Here is an 18,787-nt window from a genome sequence, read left to right as displayed (position 1 = left end):
CTATGAGGTTGTCTAAGGCTCTCGCCACCCACTGTGAGCAGCCTCCTGGGGGGAAGCACAAAAACAGGACTGCGGTGGACATGGCTTCTTTGGACTGTACACAGCCTGGCCACGTGGTACAGCCCTGGGCAGGAAGGGTGTGGCTGGGATGGGTTCCCAAGTCCTATACCTCTGTAACACCCCATAGGAGCGGTCCCGAGGCATGACCACCTTGGAGTAGAGTTCAGCCTGGACTGGCCCTGTGTTGGACCCTTTGCCTCCAGGACTTCAGAGGTGTCCACAGGTGGCCTCCAGAGTCCTGCTCACAGCTCCTGACCTTGCTGCTGCCTGCCCTGGAGTCCAGGAGGACATGGTGACTTGATTGTCATGCACAGAGGGCTGTTTAGGAGGGAGGTGAGCAGCTGGCGTGGCCTATGCAGCTGGCCTTGCTCCTGCCCCACCTCCCCTGACTCTGGTCCTCCCAGTCCCGCCATCTTGGATTCCCACCCCAGGGCCTGGCTCCAGCAAGTCTCTCCTTTAGTGCAGGTGTTATCTCCTGGCTGTGCGCTCACCGCACTTCCTGCAGGTCCACCCTGACACTTGCCAGAAATTCCGGGTCACGTGCTGGTTGCTTGCTTTAGACACTGGGCTCCTTGGGAACAGGGATGGTATCTCATCGCCCCTCAAATGCTCATCAAGTGCCTGCCACATTAGGTGCTGGGGTCGCCATGGTGAGTAGAGACAGAGGTAAGCTCTACTGGTGGAGCTGAGAGTCCAGTGGGAAGGGTGGGTGTCAGCCACAGAACCTCACACACACACACACACACACACACACACACACACGTGTGTGCGCGCACGAGCACAACACCAAAATCATACACATTGCTAAGAGCGATGAGAGGAGGATGCAGTGCAATGGTGAAGCATGTGGGAGATGCACAGTGGACGTCCATCCGGTACATAATTGGTGTCCCGGGGTCCAGATACACAATCTGTGCTGTATAAACACTTCTCACACTTACCTGAAGCAGGGAAAGGTAAGAGAGGTACAGAGGAAAGAGTGGGCCTCTTGTAGGAACTGTGACCACCTGGGTGTCCTTTCAGGTGACAGAGGATACAGATGAAGCACTGTCCAGCGGGAGGGTCCCGACAGAGCAGCAGGGCAGAACTGTGTGATGGCCACCGTCTAAGCAGCTTCTGCATAAGCCTATTTACTTTTCTCCACACCCACGGAGGAGCTGTGGATGGAGCTGGGAGTCAGAGGAGCTGAGGTCCTGCCTGAGGCCACAGGCAGGGGTGGCGTGCCTGGGATGCGGGCTCTACCAGCCCTGTCCGCTCCGGCTCCTCTGGAACCGGCCTCCTGGGGGCAGCTTCCACCCGCCCAGGCTGCTGCCTGCTCCAGCAGGGCCCTCGCTCCCGAGGCCAAGTCTGGCTGTGGGAGCTCTTGGGGAGCGCCTGGCAGTGGCGAGGGTGGCCCTGGACAGGACAGGGCTCGGGGCAGAGGTCCAGTGAGGCCCCAGGGTGCAGTGGGAGCTGATCTGCCTTAGGGGAGTGGGGACTGGGAGGTGTGGCTGGGGCAGTGCCCGGGGTCCTCTGCTGTTGTCCACAGCAAGTCAGGCTGTCACCAGCGAGGCAGCAGCCCCAGAGCCGGCCGCCGTTCACTCCCAGGTGGGGCGCGGCTGTGGTGGAGTCCTGGCCCACAGAGCCCCCTTCACCCGTTGCTCAGCAGCCTTGCAAAGCAGACGCGCGTTTTCAGGCCTGAAGCAGGTCATTTCCTCGGGGACCACAGACAGCACCCCTGGGTTTCTAGAGCCCCCCTTCCTGGGGGACAACCCGAGGGTCCCCTGAGCTGTGCGGGGCCATGAGGCTGGACCTCACCACCTCTGAGGTCAGGCAGGAGACAGTCCACCCCTCCTGAGCTGTGGCCCTGGCCACCGGGCTGCAGTGCCCACAATGGTCCTGGTGTCTCTGGCTCCCTCTGCGCCCGCAGCCCAGCTCCTGGATGTCTGTGTGCTGAAGGCCAAAGTTGAGGCAGCACCGAAGCCTGCTCACCACAACAGCCGGCTGTCTCGAACTCTGCCCAGGGGTCCCCAAGCAACTCTGGAGGGGCCAGATGGTTACTGTAGGCACTGTCTGTCTGTGGTGGCTGCTGCCAGTCCTGCATCTCGGTGTGTGAAGATAGGGCTGCTCGGGATGTCTGTCCGAACCTCTGACTGGCCACATGGCGCCCCGCACCCTTCCCTGCACGGCCAGCCACCCTGTGGGCTCTTCTCCACCCAGCTCCCTGCCCCTCGGCTGTGTGGGCTCCAGCCAGGTCAGAACTGGGCTTGCTTTGCCCCAGAACTTTAAATTAGCATTTCCCAGTACAAATGCAGAGATAACAGTACCCGTACCTGGGAATTACAGGGAGACAGAGAGGACACGAAGCTCTGCCGAGCTTCCTCATGCACACTGCTCAGTCTCTCCTCCTGGTGAGCGGTGGGATCAAGGTGCTGCCCCGCGGCTGAGGCAGGTGCTCTCTGGCCCACAGCCCCTCCTCCCAGGCCGGGTGCTCACCTGCTGCGCATCCTGTGTGTGCGGGCCCCAGCCCCCCCCCACACACACTGCCCCTGCTGTGTTTCTTGTGCCCCTAGAGTTCTGGGGAGAAGCAGGCCCTCCGCACCGCCCGTCACTCTGTTGTGGTGTTGCATCTGTAGAGAGGGAGCTTGTGTTGCTTCGGTGGAGAGCAGCACTTGGGGCGGTTTGGTGTGATGGCCAGGGCTGTGCTCTGGATGGTGTAGACAGGAGCTAGTCCGGGCCTTGCCCCTTATGACAGGTGGCTCCTGGGCACTCGGGCCCAAGGCGCGATGCTCTGGGCCGGCATCTTCATTCATGAGTCGGGGCTGGTCACAGCGGCACTGTCGCACTCGGCTTGGCCTGGGGTCAGAATGGGGTCCCTGTGGGTGGAGCCTGAGGGGCAGCTCAGATCCTCCACACAGCACCCTCTTCCCCCACGTGGCCCTGGCACTCCTGTGGAGCACCCCTAGAAGGACCCGGGTGGGCGGAGGCAGACCGGAGGGGACACAGCCCAGCCTGGCTCCTCTGCCCTTGGTCAGCAGCTGCTCAGCAGGGACATCCTGCAGTGCCTGCACACACACTGGTCATCAGAGAGCAGAGCTGCTGACACCGTGCAGAGAGGCCGCCCGCTCAGGTGTCAGCTGTGCCAGGGCTGACATCCACTGTCCCTGAGGAAGGACCACAGACCAGGCCTTGGTCAGGGGCCTGAGGACCTGTGTGAGACACAGGAAAGCAGGTGAGGGCTTCCCTGGGGAGAAACCCCACTTCCGGTCAGCCCTGTGAGGACAGAGGCAGCGCAGGGCCACCCCACTTCTTACAGGAGAGCCCTGAGGCACAGTCTCTGTGCGTCCCCTGAGATCCCAGCACTAGGAGCTTCCAGAGGTGGCGCTGATCCCAGGCTCTGACCACATCCTGGGGCCCCACTGTTGCCTCAAAGATGTGAGGTTGTCTTGTCTTAGACCTGACTGGCAGACGGGTAGGAGGCAGGGGGGAGACAGGCAGAGTGGAGGAAGCGCCCTAGAAGCAGGAGGCACAGGTGTGCCACACAGGGCGGGCACAGGGCACACTCAAAGGTGTGGTTATGACACTGGCCCAGCCCCAAGCCTCTCAAGAGAGAACTCTTCAGTTTCCAGATAAATCTCATGTAAATCCAATACTTATGCAGATTAAAAGACAAAAACTGCAGCTCCGTTGGGAGGTCTGGAACCCTTTGAGCCCCCAACGTTCCTTGTCTCTCAGCTCCCAGAATGTGTTCGCTCTCCCTGCCCAAGATGCCCGACCTGTCTCTATACTGTCAGGATGCTGAGCCCGTAGAACAGCCCCTGGCACTTAGTGCCTGCTTAAGAAACTGTCTCCAGTTTTAAAGCTGTTACCACACGATGCGTGCTGGAGTCATCGCTGCACCACTGCTGGCGCTGTCCCCAAGGGAAGACACAGTCACTTGGGGCCTTTGAGGCAAAGCAGGTGTGAAGGTGCGGAAGGTGCCACAGCTGTCACCTCTGGGCCACCAGTGCTGGGCTCCCGAATCCTCCTGCACCCTCCTGTCCAGGCTTCCTCGCCCTGGGTGTGACGTTCTCTGTCCAGACGAGGGGACAATGAAGTGCATCCCAATCCTGCTGGGTCAGAAGGGCTCGCAGCCCTCGGGGGTACCCGGGCATGCACGTGGCACTGCCAGCCAGGCACGGTTGGCTCCGCGGGTGTGGACAGACCCCTCCCAGCCCTGCTTCTTGATTCAGCTGTGCTGGCTGAGCATGGGCCCTCGGGAAGAGGTGAGCGCCTGGGAGGAAGGGAGCCTTGGGCCGGAGCCCCCGAGGAGACAGCGCCCGCCTGCCGGGAGGAAAGGGGCCTGGTGCCCCGCAAGCCCGGCCTTCAGGAGCCATTCACATTCATGGTGTCTTCGGGGGCCCAAGCCCTACAAACCAAGAGGCCCAGAGGGCACGGGGCAGGAGCCCTGGGGACTTGCAAGTCAGCCCAACAGAAAAGAGTGAGTCCTGTCTCAGAAGTCCCAGTGCCCGCTCCAAAATAAACACCCAAGTAGCACCAGCAGGGAGGCCGGGCCTTTCCTCCTGTGCCTTTCCTCTATGTGTGCGTTGTTTCGAACAGGCGCCAGCACATGAGGCCCCTTGAACGAGATTGGAAGCAGATGGGCCCTTGGGCTGCTCCTCAGCTTTAGAAACCAACTCAGGAAGCCGGGCTCAGCCACGCTGCAGCCCTGGGAGGCGGTGGGAGCCGGGCGGAAGTGTCCCCTTCCATGCTGCTAACCCTGCTGCAGCCGGGAGCGGGGCCGTGTGTCCGGTTTGACTCACTGCCGTCAGCAAGCGGGACCCTCCAGAGCTGCCAGGCCCCTGGTAGGCGCAGGGGTCCTCCGTGGGCAGAGGCGTGGCGTGGCGAGACCTCGCACTCTGTCTCCAGCTGTGTCCTCCTGCCTCACACTGACCCGGCCCCCCGACCTTCTCATCAAGAACGGAAGGAAGACAGCAAGTACGGGTGAGGACAGAGACTGGGGCCCTCGTGCACGGCCAGCAGGAAGGCAGCAAGGCGGAGGCCCTGTGGAGAAGTGTGGTGTCTCCTCGGAAGATGTACAATTACCACGCGGCCCAGGCCTCCCACCACTGCACAAAAGCAGCGGAAGTGAAGACTGAACAGTTCGGCACACCTGTGCTCACAGCAGTACCATTCACAACAGCCTGAAGCTGGAAATAAGCCAAGTAGCCATCAACAGGTTAGCGCATGAACCGAATGTAGTGTATCTCTGCCGTGGAGTACTACTCAGCCCTCAAAAAGAGGGAGACTCTGAGACAGGCTGCAATGCACGTGAGCCGAGGAAGTGTCATCCTCAGTGAAATAAGCAGACCCACAGGGCCTGGTGCGGTCTGATTCCAGCTACCTGAGATACCAGAGTTGGCAAATCCGAAGAGATGTGGAGCAGAAGAGAAGTCACCGAGTGCTGGGCAGGGGGATCGTTTAATGGGCACGGTGGTTTTGCTGGGGATGAGGAAAAAGTTCCGGAGAGGAGGGTGCTAAGAGCTCCACAGCAGTATAACTACTCAGTGCCGCTACATCGTGAGCTCAAAGTGACTAAAACGGTTGGTGCAGGCATTTTACCCCAGCGGAGAGGACTCCAGCGCACCCCAGGACCTTTGCTCCTGCTGCCCCTCCACCTGGGGCCCTCTTCCCGGGCATCAAGTGGCTCAAGCCCTCCCCGGGCTCTGGTTCTTTGCTCACATCACCCTGGGAAGCGGCCGCTGCCTCCTCTGAGACCCTGCACGCTGACTGCCAATTGCCTGTTGTGCTGCCTTCTCCTCCTCTGCAGGGAGCTCCTGGAGCCAGGGCTGCAGCAGGAACAGCAGGGTCCTCGTCTGGGCCTAGGCCCGCCCGAGTGCCCTGGGCCCTGGTGGCAGCAGTGGCTGGTCTCCTGTGGGGGTGCAGCCCGGGCAGGGGGACACGGCGAGAGGCCAGCATCCCGGAGTGGGACGGCGAGGTTCCCCGGGGTAGAGGGAGGCCCGGGAAGGCGGCTGTGAGCCCCTGCTGCCCACAGGAAGTGGCGGGGACTTTGAGGTGGAGCAGGGCAGGGGGAGAGACGCAGGGGCTGGGAGGGCAAAGATGAGGGGGGGAGACGGAGAGGGGCAGAGACAGAGAGCAAAGCGGGGGGACGCAGAGGAAAGAAAAGGAAAAACGGAAAAGGAAGGAGCCCTCTGACCCTGGGCGCGATGGGTCCGTGCTGCTCCCCGCCTTAGGAGTGCAGGTTCCGTCCCGGGAGGTGTCGGCTTCCATCACCCCACCCGCCCACGCCCGGCCCGGCCCGGCCCGGCCCACCGTGCAGCCCCGCTGTGTCTGGCCCCGGGCTCGGGCCACGCTGTCCACGGTTCCTCACGTCCCTGCCCCACTCGTCCGGTCCCGGGGGAGCCTGGAGCGGCCGCCGGCGTGGGACACGAGGCACCGAGCAGCAGGGCCTTGGTCACTTTCGTCCTCCTCAGCTGCTGAGCTGGTCTGGAAGTGCTGAGGTCTGCCGTCGCGCGGGGTCCGCCGCTGGCTCACCCGCTGCAGCTGCACTCTGGAGGCGAGGACACAGCCGGGAAGGCCCTCCCGAGGCGCCCAGGGAGCCTGCTCCGGCCTCACCCGGTCCCTGCAGCTCTCCCACGCAGTCTGCCCGTGCAGGGAGAAGCCGCCGGCTAAGCCCTTGGTTCTCCCAGGCTGCTGCGAAGCCAGCCGTCCCGGGGGCCCTGAGCGGGAAGGGGGCGTCAGGACAGAATCTGGGGTGCCCGGGTCTGCTCTTCCTCTCCCGCCCGTGCCCCTCCCTGGGGCTCTGCTCTTCCTCTCCCACTGCGCGCTGTGCTTCCTGTGAGCGTCCGAGGCCCTCGCTAGACCTTGAGTTTCACCGTCGCTGCCCTTGGCGCAGTGCTCGGTGCCTCCTGTGTGCCAGGCGCTGGCCGTAAGGAGCGTAAGCTGCCCTGTAAAAAACCTGCTTGCTCGGCATTCCCTTCTCAGAGGTGTGCTGAGAAAACAGACTTTGTTCTTGGGTGGTAATCGGAGGAAACCGAGAAAGAGAGCATAGAAAAGCGGGACCCTGGCAGCCATGGCGATGCAGCCTGTGATGCCAGCCGTCCAGCAGGCAGGAGGATGGCAGGTGGGAGCCCAGCCTGGGCAGCTTGGTGACTTGGTGAGACCCCGTCTCAAAAAAGTGAGATAAATATAAATAGGAAAGACACCATGGAGACAATTGACTTGCTTGATCATAGCTCTTTCATTTTAAAGATGAAGAGAATTAAAATTGAGGTGAGAGGTTTCCTAACACTGTACAGTAGGTCAGTGTCAAATCCAAGATTTAGATCCTTGGTCCCCAGAATCAAGACCAGTCTCCTTCTACTCCTTTGTCATTTTTGGTGTGCGTGTTTAGTAAAAATTTTAAACAAGCAGGAAAACTCAGTCCAGTACTTTCAGTATCATTTGAAACACTGCTGGACGTCTTCCCCAGCTGATTTTAACTACAATAGCAAAATAACAACATATCTGGGCACATGTCTGAATTTAATCCCGGCACCCAGGAAGCTGAGGTAGGAGGATCCCTGCAAGTTCAAGGCCAACCTGGGCTACATAGTGAGATCCTGTCTCAAAAAACAAAAACAAAACAACAAAAAAAAGCAAGAGCCTGTGTATGCTGTACATAGCCCGTCTATATGGAGTGAAGAATTAGCACCTGTCTGCCTTTATTGATGTCCCCAGGTAATATCCTATAAATATAAGACCTGCATTTCCCCCCCTAAGGCAGAATCTTGACAGTCTAAATTAAATGCCAGTAATCTTTATTTTCCCAAGCAGTATAGTGTGGATACTTCTTTCTGTTGAAAATAAAGGAAACAAGCTCTTAATTGCCCCCAATAGCAGCAAGTAGGCAAACATAATGCAAATGAGATAGTAACCTCAAGTTCACAGCAACATGGAAAATGAGTTAAAATTATCATGTTTGGAACTAGGCTGAAGCTCCACGCCTTCCCGGTCCTGAACACAACACTTGACACCCACAATTCAAAGGGGCAGAAGTTTAATTTGGCTCACGGTTCAGAGCGTTCAGTCCATGGTAAGTTGGCCCCGAGGCGGAAACAGTGTGGTGGGAAGCACCTGACAGAGGACAGCTGCTCCCCCATGGCAACAGGAAGCAGAGAGCAAAGGCAGGGGCTGAGGATGGGCACCCCAACAACGACCTCTCCCAGCCAGTCCACCTCCTCACAGCAGTCAGCTGTGAGCCCATCCATGGATGCCTGTGCTGACACGTACAGCACCCGGGATCCAGTCACCTTCTCAGAGCCCTTGGGGGACACCTGGATCTGAACCCTCACACTGGAAGCTCATTTACAGAGCGGAGCGAAGTGTTCAAGGGTGCGAGAGCGTGCCAATAATGGGGCACCAGCACCTGTCCTTGGCATGGGGTCTCCCAGACTGGGTTGGATGCAGTCGAGGATGGCAGAACACACTGTGCAATCAGTCTTATCATGAGGGAGACGTCCGACCCATTCACTCGGGACAGAGCCTCCCTCCAGTCTGGGTGCCAGTGACTGTGTATTCTGGAGTGGGTGTGGAGAGACTTTCGACCTGACCGTAGGGTGGGTGGACAAAGAGCGGGCTCCTGCTGGTCTTCAGCCTGTGTCCCGGGGCTGGTGTGGGCTGCTTCCTGCTTGGAATGTGGTTCCGCTTGATGCAAAGCTCTTGCTGGAGACAGCTTGACACCGGCTCGAGGAGGCAGCAGATCAGCAGAGAAGAGCAGAGCGTGCAGGGACGGATGCCGTGGCGAAGCGCCGGGTGTTTGGCGGAGCCATCAGCGTGGTTCTGTTGAGGAAGAATGGCCGTTTCCATCCACGGGGCCAAAAGATGGCAACAGCCAAGTGGACAAATGCAGCTGTGTGTCCTGTGTCCTGTCATATATTTTAAATTAATTCTGATGAGCCTACAGACTTCACTGTGAAGCATAAACCAACAAAGCTTTTAGCAACAAATATTGGAGAACATCTACACAATCTTGCAATAGGCAAACATTTAAACAAAATCAATAAAAACACTAACCATAAAAACTTCTTAAGTGGTACTTCAGGTTGGGTATGGTGGCGCACGCCTGTAATCCCAGCACTAGAGAGGCTGAGGCAGGAGAGTTCCTGTGAGTTTAAGGCTGGCCTGGACTATACAGTGAGACCCGGTCTGGAAAATAAATAGTATTTCATACATTCATATGTGTATATTCATCATAAGAATTATGAAAGTAATAGCCACAGAATGGATTTTCAATAAATATACTCAACAGAAAAACTATCAATATATTTTTATATTCTTCCTACCAAGTAATGAGAGAGGCACAAACAAAAATATAAATACAGGGGGTCGGGGATTTAGCTCAGTGGTTTGGCCGCCTGCTGTGCAAGCACAAGGACCCGAGTTCAATCCCCGGTACCAAAAAAAAGAAGAAAAAAAAAAAATATATATATATATAAATATGGATGAAAGCACAAGGACTTCATCGAAGAGGCTATCTAAATTTGTGATTAGCATCATTCATCATCAGAGAAATGCAGAGCAAAACTGCAATGTACTACCACCGCAAGAAGCCACTAGAACAGCCAAGATCAAACACATCGACCACATCAAGTGCTGAAGAGAACATAGAGCACTTGAAGTTCTCGTATCGCTGATAGGTGTTTGAATTTCCCACAACACTCTGGAGAATTCTTCAACATTGTTTTCTAAAGGCAAATATCTGCCTACCTGTGACCCAGCAGTGCCATGGCCAGGGACACGAGGTACACGACAGTGTATCAGCAGCTCTCTTCCTGAAAGAGCCCTGTGTCCACCATGGGCAGAAGGAATACGTTACTATTACTGTGTGTTCAGGTGGAAAACACTACAGGAAAATAAACACAGATGCTGCTAGCCCCACAGCAAGGATGGATCTCAGAGAGCAGTGAGTGAGAGGAGGCAGATGCAGAGCCACCCAGGGAGGGCCATTCTCTGCTCAGCCCAACCAGACTCATCTGTGAGGAGGCCGCCCTGGTCGGATGGGGGCTTCTCGGCTCTGGACTGGGCACGGGTCACCCAGCTGCAGACGTACGGTCAGTGCACACTGCCGTGTCAGTTTTATCCCTGCTCTGTCTGCTCTGAGGCCAGCTCTGGGGCTTGCAGTGTGTGCTTCTGACTGCCACAGCTGCCTCTGGGCTGCGTGTTCCACTTCACATGCAGGCGAGAGCTGCTCAGCAGCACATTCCTGCTCCCAGTCCGGCCTCTGGTCCTTGTTATGCAGTTTGATTTCTACAAATGCGTGGTACAACGCTATATTCGCTTAAATAGCTAATTACCTTTTATGGAGGTTTTCAAACAAACTGGTTTCTATTTACCCTCGTATTTGCCTTATCTGGGGAGTGTGCGTGCGTGTGTGTGTGTGCGTGTTGATAGAGGGTATCATTGTCCTTCTGCCTGCAGAACTTCCCCCAGCATTTCTGGAATTTGAGGCCAGGTCTAACTTCTGTTTGAAAACGTCTTTACTGTCACAGAGAGTCTTTCTGGGAATAATATTCTAGGCTGACGACGTTTCCTTGTTTCTCTTGCTCTGTGAAGGAAGCTCCTGCATGTCTTCTCTCTGCTGTTTTCTACCACGATGCCGCCGACATTCCTGTCACTGTCCTCTTTGTATAAAGTGCATCTTACCCCGCAACTGCTTCAGAAGATTTTTCTCTTCATGACTGCTTTTTGAGGAAGCTGACTCTTACGTGCCTTGTGAGATTTTTGTTTGTTTGTTTCTTCTATTTAGGGTTCACTGAATATTTAGGTCCTGTGGGTTTTGAGTTTTCATCAAGTTTGGAAAATCTCCATCATTTCTCTTCAAGCGTCTACCTCCTCTCCCTTCTACTGAGATCTACCATTCCCACACTAGACTCTGATATTACTCTGAACTCACAGAGGCTCCATTTCTTTTAAGTGTTTTGCTTCTACTTCATTTTGGGTCATTTTTATTGCTTTTCTCCGCGTGCACCATCATTCTGTTCTGCAGTGTTGGATTCATTGCTAATCCCACCAGTCATTTCCTGTTTCAGATATTATGTTTTTTTAATCTCTGCGAGTTCCATTTTCCACTTTTACAATATTTTTCTCTGCTCTCCTCCTCACACTGGTGTCTCCCTCTATGCTCTAGGAAACGTGAAGGATGCCTGTAATATCCTGGCTTCCCACTGCCTCTCACTTCCAGATGTGTTCCTGTTGATTGGTTTCTCCTTATCACAGCCATGTTTTCCTGCCTCACTGTCTGTGACCAAATGTCTTAATTTTAAACTGTGACTGTCACCCCCAGCTGGCCTGGGACCACAGAAATTCCCAGCATGTGGGACTCAGTTTAAAACTAGGGACTTGGGGCTTCGGTTCTAAGGCTGAGCAGCCTAGGGCAGAGCAGGCAAGCTGATTGCCCTCCCCAGGCAGGACTTAGTCTGGGAGAACTTAGTCTCAGTACTGTTTTGAGTGCCCTGCTTGTATGACGCTTCTTCACCCCCTGACCCGAGAGAACAGGACTCCCCAGCCCGGAGCAGGGCAGCAGGGTGCAGAGCCGCTGTTCCCCCGGCTTCTCCCCTGGCGGAGTCGTGTCCTTCCCTTCGTGCCTAGATCATACCCGACGAGGACCTGCAGAGCCTTCCCAGGGAGGGTCCCGCCGCGCCGCTCTGTGCCTCCAGCTCCAGCTCCGCGTCCTTGTTTCTGTCCCCCTTTCCCCTGGGCTCACAGGGACCATCCTCCTGGTTCCTTTCTGCAGCAGCCCCCCCAAATGCTGCTGCGTAACGGCTGAAAGCTGATGCTGAGCGTGTTGGGCCTGGTTTCTTCCTCATTAGAGGTGGAAAGATCAATGTGGTCCTTGCTGCTTCATTGTAGCTGTAAGCACAGTCTCCCTGCACATTCTGTGCCTCCATGTATTTAAATCTGTGTTTGGGTACCAGAAGGGGCTGCTGTTTCTCTGGCTGCACCACTTTTGATGCCTTCAGCTTGTTCCTGCTGAGACATCGTGACAAGTAGTGAGAGACCCTCCTGTCTCAGCCTTGGGCGAGTTGTCTCTCACGCATAGCCTCGAAGCCTCACCAAGACCTGTGAAGATGAGGTGTGGGAGGTATGTTATCTCTGTGTCAGCAGCATGAACTCTGACATGCGCAGCAGGGGGCTGAACAGCGAGTCAGCTCACATGTGGGCGTGGCCTCTTGAGTGTGCATTTGTCCAGGACGGCGGGCAGGCACCATCCCAAAAGACATCAGGCCCCAGAGAGGGGAAGCCGAGCGATCTCGCAGTCAGGAGGTCGGCTGGGCAGAGACCTGAGTGGGGCTGACAGGACTCTCACCCCAGGAGCTCCCTCCCACTGCCCGCCCTGCTGCTCTGTGACCACAGCCGCCCCAGCTGCTCCTGAACGGCCGGAAGCAGCTCTGAGGCTGGACTGGACAAGGAGAACCACTGCCTCGGTGCCTTCTGTTGGGGACCTCCTTCTGTCCTGGCTGCGAGCCAGCCCCGATCCACTCCCTTTCCTCATGTACATGGGGCCAGCTCTCCTGCTTTGCAGCTTTAACTTCTCTCTGCCACACACAAGCAACTTCATTCTTGGTGATCTTGCCAGTCGGGTGTTTTGATCGTGACGGGACTGCATCCGTAGGCACTAGACATAATAGCGAGGTCACTCTCACCCCTTCCCACTCGGACTCGTTAACAGCGGGCCGGAGGGGCGTGTCTGCGGTGTCCGGGCGAGGGCGAGGCCTGCTCAGGACCCTTGCTCAGGGACTCTGGGGGGACATAGCTGAGCGGCCATGAAAGGAAGTTCCTGCCCATGTAAACTCCTTTTTCTCTCTAACCAGGTTGTTTTTAGTCCCTAAAAGCCCCAGTTCTACTCCGCCTAAGGCTTCATCCTGTGAACAGTGGGGCAGTGGGGTGCAGCAGGCTCTGCTGCCTGTCAAGTGATGCCGCTCTGGGTATCGCTTCCGGCCTGCCTCCGTTTCCCCACTGGACACGTGGAGCTTCCATAGACTGGTACAGGTCAGATGCTCGGGCCGTGTGGCACACCTGAGCTTCACACCTGTGAGCAGTTGTGTGTGTCACAGCCAGAGATGCCCTGGGCCTCCGCTGTGCGAAGGCACCGATTGGTGTTGAGCCCCTGGGTGGCAGTGTTGCAGGCTGCTTGTCGCCGCCCCAAACTCCTGTGTGGAAGCTGTGACTCCAGGTCCCACGAAGGCTGAAGAGGTGGTCAGGCCTGACTGAGGTCACCAACATGCATGCGGATGCACCTTCAGGGTCAGTGACCCACAAAGGGGAGCACGGGCTTCGGGACTCTCGTGGGAAGGGGGGTGAGACTCGAGGGCCACAGCAGCTTCCGGGAGAGCTCGGAAGAGGAGCAAGCAGCCCCCCGCTGGTATATCCTGAACTTCCGGCCTCCAGAACTATGCAGAGTAAATGCCGTCATCAGAGCCACTGGGTGTTACAGCCCAGGCCCTGTGTGACAGCAGCCCTAGGAGGCCAAAACAGATGGGACTAGCTAGCGAGGCTCCTCCCGAGGCAAGCGGGTACAAGCAGCAGAAACCCACTGTTTAAACAAGCAAACGAAAAGCCGGACTCGAAGCCAGGCGGGGAGGAAGCTGGTGCAGGAGCACCTTGCCTGTCTTGTTCCTCCCTTTCCGCCTCAGCTCTGGTTTTCTGCGGCTGGGAGAAAACACAGTTCCACGTGTGGCCCCTGAGAGGAGCTGACAGATTCTGGGAGACTCTCGAGGGGGCTTCATTCCCACCCTGGGCCCATCCCGACCCCACCGCCGTGGCCAGAAGGGCACAGACCTCGACCCTCGCATGGGGATGCAGGGGTGCTGGGCAGCCGCCAGGAGGGGTGCTGTGGCCTCTGAGCCGCGGTGCCCCCGGGGCAGCAGTATGGGGATGGCGCTCCGCATCTTGTGCGCGGTCACGGAGCCAGAGTGGCGCCCTCCACCTGGCAGGGGTCACAAGTGACGGGGGAGACACCCACCCGTGGCTCAGAAGCCGAGGTTTCGGTGCAATGTCGCCTTTCAGCCCCTGTGCGACCTCGGGCCTCGGCATCACCACCCCTGTGCCTCCCGCCTGGGAGGAGCTCGGGTGGCCTTGCCAGGTGAGGGCCTAGTGTGCCCTGGGACACTGGACAGTGGTCAGGCACCCGATTTGACAGCCCTTCTGTTTCTCGCTCTCCAGGCTGAGTTCTCCGAGCTGAACCTGGCGGCCTGCGTCACCGGGGGCTGCATGGTGGATGTGCACGTGGTGAGAAACGGGACCAAGGTGGTGAGGTAAGGACCAAGGTAGCGGACACACAGGGCCTCTGGGAGCGGTGGGGACCTGGCACGCCCCGACTCCTGCAGGGCGTCTGCCCCAAGAGGCCTGGGTGCCGCCATGATAGACACTGCTGACGACGCTCAACCAGGAGGCCCCGTGGCATCCAGGAGCAGGGCTGAGGCCGGAGTGGGTTCCCCTCAATTTAGGCTGTGTCGCTCTGCCTTTCCCTTGCGCCCTGGTGACAGCAGCACCACGGTGGAGGCTGCGATGTTTTCGTCAGCTCCCCTGAGGAAGGCCCAGGTCAAATGTGGGGTCTGAGGGAACACTGAACCCCCCTTCCTGCAGAATTCAGGGTCCCTCGCTGCCAGACCCAAGACTGCAGGGTCAGAGTTTCAGGAGCCACAGCGCTGGGGAGGACAGGAGGGTGTCCCTCGGGGTCCAGGAGAGGAGGCTGTGGGTGCAGCAGCCCTGGCTCACCAGGGTTCTCGTGGGCGAGAGGTGGGCCTCAGATTCGGGGTGGGAAACGGGGAATCTGGGGAAGCTGGCTATAGGAAGAGTGTGGGCACCTTCGGGCCAGATGGGAAGGAGAAGTACTCACTTAGAGCGGAAATGCCTGCTCCTGAGGACAGGCAGACACCGGGCTCACTCCGCAAGTGGTGACATCCAGTTAGCTCAGAGGTCCCCCGTGGGCACCTGCCCTGTACCAAGACAGACACAGCCTTCTGTGTCCACTAACAGTGGACAGGTTGTTTGCATCACTGTCTCCACTGAACCCAATTTAAAATGGTTATTAGTCATCACCTCGGGTAGACACCAGATTGGTGTGATGACAGGGATTACCAGGAAGAGTGTGACAAACAGCGGAATCAGAGAGGTAAAGGGACACAAAAGCCACCTGTGTCCTGAGAACTTCTGCTAAGTCAGACACATTTGAAATGAGTCAAAGCAGTCCAGGGAGGGCCAGGGCCACTCCTGGTACAGAGCGAGACACAGGCAAGGGCTGCACCTTCAAGGTGACAGGAGCCAAACTCAGATGAGGACACACAAATCCATGCATGGTGGGCTGTAGCCGGGGTTACCCAGGCCTTCCGGAAGCTGGAGCATGAAGCCGGGCGCAGGGGAGCCCAACCTGCCAGAGGTGAGCATAGATCCCACGGAGAGGAAGCAGATTTTCTCAAGGCTTCAGCTAAGCCACGTAACCCTGCGTGCGAGAGCCAGCACACAGTAAAGAAAACCAGACACAGGTGCCACAGAGTAGAAGAGATGGGGGCAGAGGACAGCAGGAGTAGCACCTCAGAGACACCAGACACTGGGAAAATGGTTCCAGGGTGGAAAAATCAGGTTTGAAAATATATCCAGGTGCCAGGCATGGTGGTGCACATCTGTAATCCCAGCACTCAGGATGCTGAGGCAGGAGAATCACTGAAAGTTCGAGGCTATCCTGGGCTACATAGCAAGATCCTGTCTCTAAAAACAAAAACAAACAAACAAACAAGACAAATATATATATATATATATATATATATATCTGTCTTCAGGGAACTTGAAGCTGTCAAAAGTGACAACTGGTTTAAAAACAAATAACAAGTAGAAAACAACAAATAAGTAGAACTTCTTGCAATGAAAAACTATAATCACCACAGTAACTGGTTGCACTGCATTTAAGAGCACATTAGACAGCTGGAAAGGTGTTGATGAAATGAAAATATAGCTGAAGAAATCACCCTGAATGATGGAAGCACAGAGGAAAAGAAGATGGGCAATGCAGGAGAGTTGGCAAGGTCCCAGCAGCAGATAGAGCATTTGTGTAATCAGGGCAGCGTCAGAAGGTGAAGCCGGAGAGGACCAGGCAGAGGCAGTGTGGCAGGAAATGATTCTTTCAGAAAGACACCAAATCACCAAACCAGAAGCATGGAAAGTCTCAGCAGTAAATCAAAGAACTCTACACTAGGACACGGTAGCGAACTTCAGGAAGACAACACAGGAAGAGAAACAAAGGGCAGATATCTTCATCAGCTCAACAGAACCACATGTGAGTGTCTTCGGCATGCTGACAGAATTCATTGCCAGTCGTGATTCTGTCCTCCAGGAAGAGGACAAAATAAAAACTCATCTCGCCAACGAGGAGCCCTGGCTGAGGGCAGCTGTGGAGTGCTGGTCTGAAGCCAAGGGGAAATGCGCTGGATGAGCACAGAGCTGCCATTGATAGGAGAAGGAGCTGAATGCTAGCGGGCAGCATCCTCTGGGACAGCCACAGTGGTGTGAGGCTTTGGGAGCTGCATGGAGGTCGCAGATCCACACGAGGTCAACAGGGATGGCACTGGGTAAAGTGATGTTGGGGAAGAACGTAAATGCAGTGAGGAAGAGCAAGCTTTGAAAAGCTGCAGATGCGTGCGGTCATTTCTAGGGTAACTATGTAAGAAACAAGCAGGAGGTCGTACTCCACAACAAGAGAGGGGAGAAAGAATAGCAAAGGAAGGCAAGAGGGGAGAGGACGGATGTGACAAGTAACAGGAAGCAAGGCCGTGGGCTCAGCCCTTGCTTGCTGGCAGCTCTGTGCCCTCTGGCAAACGCCCACGGGGAGCCCGCCACAGCCCTTGCCCACCAGCAGGCCTGGCTAGGGAGTGGCTCCCAGGTCCCAGGTCCACCACACGGCTGCTCCTCAGCCACAGCCTGCTCCCCTGAGGTCAGATGTTGCTCAGACCTGTCCTCAGAAGCAGCAGAGGAAACCCCCAAAATGCATCCCCATCCCCATGTTCCTTCTAGGCTGTAATCACGGCCAGCCTTGGAGTCGCCCCCTCATGGTCATTGTGGGAACTGCAGCCTCCACAGAATGCCCTGGGGGCGTTAAGTACTGGTGTCCCCAGTGACTGGTAATTACATTAAACATTAGTAGACCAGAGACTAGACAGAGAACAGAGCTGCCAGAGTAAATCCAAAACATTCACCTATATCCCATCAAGTAATATAAAACCTAAGAATATGAAAAGTATAAATGGCCCCTGCCGATAATCTCAGCACTCGGGAGGCTGAGCCAAGAGGCTCTCTGCAAGTTCGAGGCCAGCCTGGGCTACACAGCAAGACTCTGCCAAGAAAAACCCCACACAGCAATACAAGAAAGCCAAACGATGGGGGAATGTGGCACAAAACTGCTGCATAAAAGAAAGGTAGCTGCTGCAGCTACATTAATATAAGAGGGGAAGAGACTTCCAGGTGACACTGTCACTAAGGAAAGGTAGTGATTTGTCAGATAAAGGATTCATATGCTAAGAAGTAATATGTAAATGATATATTAATAACGTAAATTAATCACTGATCTCATCCTAGGTCTCATTATCTTGTTTGGAAGAGGGACTGAGGGACCTTCCTTGGTTACGTGAGGAAGTGGCGCCTTTTGCCCTTAGCAGTCAGAGTGGGCTGCAGAGAGGATCAGCTGAGCTCTGCATTGATACCCCTCTGCCGGGCACTCTGAGCTGGGTGCTTCTGAAGCTCCCGGGTGACCGCCGTGAGGGCCGAGGGGAGGCGTCACCGGTCTTCCCGGGACGGCTGGGCACCGGGCAGGGTCAGAGAAGACGGGAGTGCATGCGTCCGCTGTGCTGTCTGAAGGCGGGGAGCCCCACAGAGCCGACTTCTGAGGCTCGTGCCAGCCCTGCGGTCCCCCTGGGCTGACAGACGCGTGCCCAGAAACGACCCTACGGGAGTATGGAAGTGGCCCCAGCTTTGTTTTTGTGCGGAGATCTTACTGAAGCGTGGCTTCAGCACAGCTCCAGGCAGGGCCGGGAGTCTGAATTTCCTGTGATCTCACAGACAAAGCCTATGCTTCCAGTCCGCACCTCAGCGTGAGCAGCAGGGAAGTGGATTTGCTCCCTGGTGCTGGGGATGCTGCAGGTGGAGGCTGCATGCGGAATAGCCAGCTGGGGAAAACCTTCACTGAGGTGGCCAAGCCCCGGCTTCAGGAACCCGGAGGCCACTGCAGTTCATCCACCCCATGCCAGGACGCATCACCTCAGCTGAGCAGCTGGCTCTGGCGCCCACGGCACTGCTCCTCAGCCGTGCAGGCCCGCACCCCCTGAGGTCTCAGAGTGGCGAGCAGAGCTCTGGGCTCAAGGAATCTTCTCTCTAAGACACCAAGGCAGTGTACTGGAGGGGCCCAGAGCATTTCTCTGCATGCGCTGTGAACAAGGCCTGGGAAACAGGGAGGCAGTGGATCCCACCTGCCAGCTCGGCCAGGCTGAGGACCCTCTGCCAGGCACTGGCCGTGTCTCTGATCCGCTCCTGGGAGAGATCATGCTGCTCGGCAGACTCCATGATCTCCTCCCCCAGCGTTAGCTGGATCCACTCCAGGCTGCATAGCCGGGAAAGTCGTGGATGAAGGGCTGGCCTCCTCTCCCCTGGGACCCGTCTTCTCCTGCTCTGGGACACGTGCTCCGACTGCTGCACCAGGGCCCCTCTGTCCTTGGGCTGTGGC

At 56.7% G+C, this 18,787-nt stretch overlaps 1 protein-coding gene across 5 annotated transcripts in view; it reads left to right on the top strand.

Annotated features, from left to right (window-relative positions):
• Syn3 (synapsin III) overlaps positions 1-18,787 on the top strand; it is a 312,905-nt gene that overhangs the window by 61,832 nt on the left and 232,286 nt on the right. For all 5 annotated transcript variants that reach the window (XR_002394920.2, XM_013072249.3, XM_004844778.4 and 2 more), the window contains exon 4: positions 14,242-14,333. Coding sequence is in view for 4 of the 5 variants with exons in the window: in XM_013072249.3 (XP_012927703.1) it covers positions 14,242-14,333 (92 nt within the window). In the remaining variant the exon portion in view is untranslated. The remainder of the gene's footprint in view (positions 1-14,241; positions 14,334-18,787) is intronic.

The sequence above is a fragment of the Heterocephalus glaber genome, unplaced genomic scaffold, assembly GCF_053883595.1.
Source record: "Heterocephalus glaber isolate CG9 unplaced genomic scaffold, H.glaber_assembly_v1.0 deba00001572, whole genome shotgun sequence".
Classification (NCBI taxonomy): Eukaryota; Metazoa; Chordata; class Mammalia; order Rodentia; family Bathyergidae; genus Heterocephalus; species Heterocephalus glaber.
The sequence above is the reverse complement of the archived record's forward strand: the minus strand, read 5'-3'. Positions and strand labels throughout refer to the sequence as shown.